Source organism: Larimichthys crocea, chromosome XII (genome assembly GCF_000972845.2).
Source record: "Larimichthys crocea isolate SSNF chromosome XII, L_crocea_2.0, whole genome shotgun sequence".
Lineage (NCBI taxonomy): Eukaryota > Metazoa > Chordata > Actinopteri > Sciaenidae > Larimichthys > Larimichthys crocea.
This window is the reverse complement of record NC_040022.1, coordinates 22,946,910-22,954,818: the sequence shown is the minus strand read 5'-3', so window position 1 is coordinate 22,954,818 and position 7,909 is coordinate 22,946,910. Positions and strand designations below refer to the sequence as shown.

The following is a 7,909-nucleotide window of genomic DNA, read 5'->3' as shown; positions in this document are numbered from 1 at the left end:
TTTCTACACCATTCTGCACGATGCGGTTTTCGAGTCAAATCATGTGACCTTCAATTGGGATGAGGCGACAGACTGCCATTCCAATGTTTCACCACAAGATGGAAACACATGATCAGAGAAAAAAGCCACACAAGTTGGATGATCTGCTTTGTCATAAGGAACCTAGCATTAACATTACCATATTTACCATCATAATCATCATTGTTATTATTATTATTAATATTAGTAGTAGTAGTAGTAGTAGTAGTAGTAGTAGTAGTAAATATGACTCATCACACCGCTCCATGATATTAAGATTTAAATTTCTTTATTGTCATTGTACAAACATACAACAAAATTCAGCTGCACTCAAACTGGGCTCAGAATAGAATAAAATATGTAATAAATAGATAATAAATACTCTTCCCCTATTTACTCATTACACATCAGACATATATTGTATTCAACACTCATTTATGTCTTATTTTTACATGTTAGTATACAAAGCTCCAGAACTCGGTGCAGCTTTTAGGATGGATGGATGGATGGTGGATTTGCATCTAACTTAAAGATCTGACCTGCGTTAACACATTTTATGTCCTGTCTTATTCCCACAATCTCGTCTACTAGAATCCTATTTCCCCAAAATCACTTCGACATAATCACTTAAATACTTCCTAAACTTCCTTTAATCAGGATGTTCAGACAAAATTATAATATCAGCAAGAAGAACATTTTTGTCCCTTAGAAGACCTTTAATTCTTATAGGCAAACTTACAGTTACATATCAGTTAAATATGTCAGTCTTCAGACCGTAAATAGCATTCCTTCCATTCTTTAGTGCTGTGAAAATAAATGGAGGTAAAAGATACAAATTACAAAGGTGACTCTGCTTGCTCGGATATCCTTCCTGTTCCATATTCAGAAGTCTTTCCAGCAACTTCACAGTAATACGCTTTCCTCCGTGAGATAACACCGCCTGTGACAAATGAGGTTAAAAAATTCTCAATGCCAGGAACACTTTTAAAAATGTCATGGGAGGACGCCCATAGGCTGCGAAGTGTGAGATTGTGAAACAGTGCCCTCTAGAAAGAAACCTGATGGCTTTATTAGATGACAGATTTTTTTCTTCTTTGTGATTGTCCTCCATCTCCCCGTCTTCTCTAACATCTTCATTCAATTAGCATTAGTGGGCCATTAGTGCCTCATGTGGCTACATTTAATGAGCTAGTGAGCTCAGTTATGCCTTTGTGTATATATGTGTGTGTGTGTGCACGAGAGGGAGGGAGCGTAGTAAGAATAAGAAGTGTTTGTGTGCAAGTGTGCCAATGAATATAAGCAGTTTCCCTGTTAAGGTCCTTGTTTAAACCATGATGGACATGATGAGCGACAATGATTGAGGTGTGTGATTATAAAAGGATTGTACAAGCCATAGACTGGTGCTCTGTGGGCTGTCCATGGAAACAAACTGATGTATAGCAGGGACATTTATTGTTCAGATGGGATGAAATGCAGACCACAAACCATGCAACCAATGCCAGATGTTGATCTGTGTAAATAACGAGGCAGGCTGCCTACGCAAGCACATTCATATGCAAACAGGGGGACAAGAGCAGACTCAAGAGACGTGGATGCTGTAGGTTAACTTCTTACACTTCTTTTTGTCTTCCAGGAGACGGCTGTATGAGGACAAGACCCCATCGCAACCCATGTCCTCCAGTCCACTCAAACAGTCACCCAGACATGGTGCCAGGATGGTTAGTTCATCATCATTTCAGATTGTTAGCCACACCTCTGGACTTCCCTAGTATACTTGCCTTAAGATTTATCGAGTAGGGATTTCAGATTTATAGATCGCTGCAAGGTAGCTGTGATGACACACTGAAATATTAACAGCAAACCTGCTGGTGCCAGCACAAATAGTAGCCACAGTGTTTTGCTTTCTTCTTTAATGCGGACCAATTTGGAAATTCCTGAAGTCATTTCCCCATGAAGTCGGAGGAAATTCCCTGAACTCATAAGTTGCTGGTTCAAGCAACAAAAATTGAGCTAATGGTTGTAATCACAAGATGTTTGACAGCAACACACACTCAGCTGCCGATTTATTAGGTGCACATAGCTGAAACTCAGTGTTATGGAGGTTCTAATGTTTTGTTTTTGTTGAAACTGTTTTAGGGAGGGTGTTAATTTAACTTTATGATGATTCAGGAGGCTGTAGTTTGTGGTGTTGTTGTATTGTATTGCATAATATTAAATTGTTTAACCTTATAGATGTAAGTGGGGTGGACAAAATTTTGAAGACACCTCTCAGACAACACCACGACAGCTTCTCTTCTTTAATTGAACTGAACATTATAACCTTTCACTGTATTGCAGGGCTGTTGTATTACACTGTTTTGGTTAGGCATATCCACTGACAGTATAAAGAATGGACAGAGTATGTGTGACGTTACTCGTAGGTTTTTGAAAAACAGCTGTGCAGCTGGCTGCTGCCATCTTGGCAGTCCTGTCTAAAGCCATTTACCAGGCTGTAAACTGTTTCTGCTGTGAAGTTGGGCATTTTAAAATATGGGCGCTTTGACTCATTCTGTAGCCAGCCCCAAGTGGCTGTTTGAGGAACTGCAGTTTTTGGCACTTCCTCATTGGCTTCACTTGGGTGTACCCCAGAAAGTGGCAGCTGAGTGTGTTTAGGTACAATTCTCAGGGGGAAATGGGGACAGGGGGAAGTCCTCACTAATATAACCAAAACCTTTGGTATATTCATGACCACAAAATGCACCAATCAAAGTTTAATTTTAGAAACGTCATGTAAAATAAACTTAAAGACTTAAACTCTTCTAACTTTGGTAAAGAGGTGTGTGCCTCCATGTACTGCATCGCACATAATAAGATGATAAAAAAATATGTTTCAGGACCTGTTGTTCAAACCAAACCAACATGACTCCACTGTATGTGTTCATGGTTCAAGCCAGTGTAAAGTTCACTGGCACAAATGCTAATACATCTGCGGCCAAAAACCATTTGAAGCCATTCATACTTATCAATGTTTAACACAATGCGTTGAATTCCTGGAGCGATACAGAGTCTGTGACACACTGCTTTGAACAGCCATTGACCCGCATACTCAGCATTCCTAGATATTGAAATGAAACGTTTACTCTGTTTGTTCGAGGGTGAGGCTCTGGGATCTTAATGCCTTTTTAATCAGAAGGGGCATTTAATCCTGAGCTATTCCATTCAGCGATTTCTCTGTGTCAGTGCAGTTCCGCTGAGGTACACCCAAGGTCCACACTCCGCCAGATCCTAATCAAATTCAACAACATCTCTCCTTTCCCTATCGCTCTCTCGACTTTATTAGATATTTCCCCTATTTCAACCTTGCTGCCCAATCTTGACTTGAGTAAACCGATCTTGTATCAACAAGAACCCCTGGAAGCGTTCGAATTATACTGTATAAAACAAATCCGGAGACCCGTTATAACAAAAGGCCGGGGGAAACAAGAATGACAGGCGTTGTGGCTGCATATGCCCCTCTCGTGGAATTTACTGCATGACGGAAATGATGCGGAACTGCCAAACATCTGGAGCGCTGTATGTGAGAGGGAGGAGAGTGAGGGAGCAAAGGGTGGAGAGATGGAGATAACGAGGGAGTTAGAGTGCTGTTAGTATGGGAGGAGAACACATGTGGGTGTACTGTATGTCTGTAAGCTTTTAAAGAACCTTTTTGTTGTTGCCAAGGGAGGAATTATATTGTGTCAAAATGAAAACCTCCATCACTGTCTGCTGTTCGTTTCCTCGGGCCAAACTGCCAATCAAAGAGATCATTTAAATTCCCTTCTCTAATTTATAAACCACCACCCACCTCCCTTAATTTCTGTTAGTTTCTGCTGTTTACGCACTCTTTCACTCCCCCTCTTTTCTTCTCAGGTGGATGGGGGACTGAAGTCAGACACGTCTCCCGATGACAGTGACCTGGAGGCTCGTCTCAACAGCTGGAACCTGGGGGTGAGTCCAGAGGCATGCCTTGAGCTCCTCGGTTACACGCAACTGTCAACATGCTGCGGCTCATCCACAGTGACGGGGAATCTGAATGCCTGAGCTCACAAGTAAATCAATAGTGCTGCTGAACAAAGGGTGTTAAAAACCCTCTTACCTGAGTCCTCTTCAAAACCACTTCCTTTAGGCAGCTCACATGAGGACATCAGGGTAGGATGAGGAGTAGGAGAAGGGTTGTGTAAACTGAGCATTTGAAGATATATGCACCTCTCTTATCTTCTCTGTCTGGAGTGCACCAGGCCAGGATTTGATAAGCACTCTGCCCTCATGTCTTTTATTCCCTTATTTGTTCCCTATCTCCTCACCTGCATGACCCCCAAGTCTCCAGTTTTTCCATTCGGTTTGCTTGTCACCTCTGTCCTTTCTCCCTCAAGAATAGACCCTCTCTTTCTGTATCTTCCTTCTCTTTCTCTAACTGTTTATCTCTCTTCTACCATCCAACCTTTTAGACCCTCTGTCTCTACATGTTTCTCTCTCTGACTTTCTCCCTTTCTCGTTCAGTACCAGGGTAATCTGAGGTACCTATCAGCAGACGTGAAGCCGTGCACTGCTCTGCTCTGCACTCCTCTGTGTTGAGACGCTGATAAGAGGCATTGCTTGGCAACGCTCCCCCAAGCCTGCATCTTTCAAATCAACAGATGTTCTTTCACACACACACACACATAGACACACAAAACCCCTTCAAGTTTACAGAAGTTTTATAGATACACTGCTTCAAAGTGCTCGGCTCCTACAAAATTTCAGCACAGTCGAGCCTTGCTCTTATCCAGAACATCTTTAGCTTTGCTTTAGATGTTCTGAAGCAGTCCGTATCAGTTTGTTCATTTCACCTCTAATATAATAAAGGCAGTGTAGTCAGCATGGTGGCCATACTGGACAGTAGACAGCAGATTGCTTCAGACTCAGATACGAGTTCCTTTTAAGAGATACAAAACCTAAGTCAGCTGGACCACCATCTGTTTAATCTTTAGTCGGTTGCTTCTGGAGTTTTATCTGTAACACGAGTTGATTGTTAGTAAGCTTAGATGCAGCATAAACCAAAACATGCAAACTAGACAAAATTGTCTCAAAACTTGGCCTTTTTTTTTTTTTATACAACACAGAATTCAATGATAGTCCCTGCCACTTGGCCTCCATTGTCTGTGGTTAGGTGGGTGTGCTGACGGCTTGCTCAACGCTAGTCCGAAACTAGGAAGCCATCAATCACCGTGTGTTTGTTTGGCTGGAGAGCCAGGCCTTGTGATGTGGAGTGTTGTTCCTCTTCTGTGTCCGTCCATCCATCCACGTCAGGTTCCAATGACACAGGACTCGGTGCCAGCTGCGAGGCTGGACAAACATGTGCGCACAGGAGCATGTGTGTGGGCACGCAGGAGGAAGAGTGTGCGCGCGGGCATACGTGTGCTCCAAGTTTAGTATCGCGCTGTGCCAGTATTACACCACAGCATTTAGTCTACATGTCTTCCTTGCCCTGTGGGCCGTGCTCAATCAAATCTGATGACTGGCTGTCTGTGGGTATAAAAAGAAATCCCATTCTTGGTTTCAGCCTGGGCACTAGTTTAGAAGGATATTGATTGATTCATCACTTGGTAAATATGGATTTTTTTTTTTAGCCAGTGCCAAATTTAAGAGGCAATCCATCACACATCATGCCACGCACCATTGACGCTGCTCCACACTGACTATACTGAGTGTTCTGATCTTGTGCATGTGTCTTTCTCAGTGTGTGCATGTATTACAGTCTGCAATAAACCTGATTGTGTTCGAGCCGGATGTCTCCTTTTGTTGAGGGCTTACAGTATGTCAGCTAACAAAACGTCTGACCTGTTTTTACCTGCATCACGCAGACTAAGTCGGGAGGCAGAGCTACTTTCATCTATTTCACCTGTCACCAGCTCACCCTGAAGCAACAGATTGTGACTTTATCCTCATACAGTAGCTGCAACTATTTTAGTCTCGAGCTCTGAGGTTCTGTCAGGTCCTGTTCTCTCATCTCCCTTTCATTCTAGGTTAGCTTCTTGCGGGTTGTGCCACCATTAAATCCCCCTCCTCTTCCTCCTTCTCCTCCGATGACTCTTCCTCCTTGTTCTCCTCCTTCATCCTAATGTTGAGATTAGCAGATGATTAACAGAACTGTTTACTGGGCGTCATTGCTGTCATCTCCAAAGTCAGCTCTGCTGCTTAGAAAGGCTGCGATCTTGCCGCTAGTTGACAGCCCCTACAGACAGCCTCAGTGCATGAGAGAGAAATGCTGTATGATTGTGTGAGTTTACGAGAAAATAATGGGGTCATAAACTAATGTCAAATAGTGGAAGGAAAATAGCAGGTTGTCAACAGTTTGTGTCACAGTTAGTGAGCTGTATTGATGTAATGCTGCAGAATGGCTTGGACTATGACCCTTTTACATACAGGTAGTTTAGCGGCCCACTCTTTTTTTCCATCTCTTGTGTTTCGTATTATAATCAAAGAACATGCCGTGTCAGTGTTTGGCAAGGATGTATACACATTTGTCTCCATCTGACGATAAACGGACCGGGGATAGCTTACAGATTAGTGGTCCTGAGTGTTGACGAAAGGACCGTGTCGGGACAGCAAAGAGGGGCTGACAGCGGAAACAGAGCCGGCCACACACACAATGCCTTGAAGTAGCCCGGCGCATTCTGTCTTTCTAAACAGACAAGAGTTGATGGAAGGCACTCCAGCCACAGAACCAGGCTTTTGATGTGCTCCCCGCATTGTTTATGACAAACTCAGGGCGGAGGTTAGATTCTGGTACTGGTAAGGCTTTGTTAGGAGAGGAAGAGAGGTCTAAAGTTTTTCTATTTACTCTTTCAGATTGAAAACCCCAGGTATTTGCGAGAGAAGCCCATTCCCTTGTCTCCGGTAAGTCGTCAAGGGGTCCCTTGTGGTTTAGTTATTGTCACTTAGACAAAAGTGCTGTCTTTGAACTCCTCAGTCACCTCACCACCTAATCTCACGTTTCTTTATCTTTGTAGATTTTCAAGTCGAGCTTTGGGAGGAACAGCACCTTGGCCGATGATCAGGGCGCACAGCTTGTACAGAACAAGGAGGTGTGCACCCGCAGTAAGGCTGCATTCAGACCAAAATTGGGTGCAGTGCCGGATTTGGTCTGAATTGGGCCTAAGAGCCCTCAGCAAACAGTACCTGAAAGCTGGGGGTGATAAATATCATAATTCTGATGTCATCTGTTTGTATATCAGGCAGTACATGATATTTAAACTGCCCTTTACAGTATATCCATTCCAGTAATCCTTGGTACTCACAACTCAGTTCACTCAGCATTTGTATAGAAGCATGTGTTGAACACATACTGGGGCTAAAGCTCCCTTGACTGCTTTATGGCATTAGACGCCCCCACAGCCATGTACATACATCTTCGTGCATAGTTTGTATTGTTGAAATGGCCGAGGCGAGCGTTCCCTCTTAGAAGACAAAAATAATGCCGGCTCCCAGTGATGACAGTTTTTTCCTTATGTGGATTTAAGCTGAAAATCCCATTCTGAAAGCATGCTTTGAAGTCCCCTCTGCCCCTCCCCACCGCTCATTCCCCTCACCATCCGCCTTTACCCGCACTGTTAAATATAAAACTGAGCATGACTTGGCTGTAATAGCCTTTTCATGTCTGCTCGGGGGAAAGCTCTCCAGTCAGTTAGATCGGCTTCACTAGGCGAGGGCAGAGAATGGAGGGATGAAGGGTAGAAAGAAATGAGAAAGGAAGAAACATACAGAGAATATGATGGACAAGAATGATGGCGCTTATTGACCCGTCACAACAAAGATCTGTGTGTGACTGACTGCTCATAGATGTCCACACAGTCAGACGGTCTACCTGTGGACTGGTATTGAATGCAGCAAC

The 7,909-nt window shown here is 43.4% G+C and overlaps 1 protein-coding gene across 6 annotated transcripts in view; it reads left to right on the top strand.

Annotated features, from left to right (window-relative positions):
- The window catches only part of cep112 (centrosomal protein 112), a 95,708-nt gene that overhangs the window by 7,317 nt on the left and 80,482 nt on the right, over positions 1-7,909 (top strand). For 2 of the 6 annotated variants that reach the window (XM_027285042.1, XM_027285041.1), the window contains exons 1-4: positions 1,626-1,736; positions 3,907-3,984; positions 6,868-6,915; positions 7,029-7,103. In XM_027285042.1, the coding sequence (XP_027140843.1) occupies positions 3,941-3,984; positions 6,868-6,915; positions 7,029-7,103 (167 nt within the window). In that variant the 5' untranslated portion in view covers positions 1,626-1,736; positions 3,907-3,940. Of the gene's footprint in view, positions 1-1,625; positions 1,737-3,906; positions 3,985-6,867; positions 6,916-7,028; positions 7,117-7,909 lie in introns of those variants that run through there. The other 4 variants (XM_019277285.2, XM_027285043.1, XM_027285044.1 and 1 more) reach the window with 3 other exon arrangements.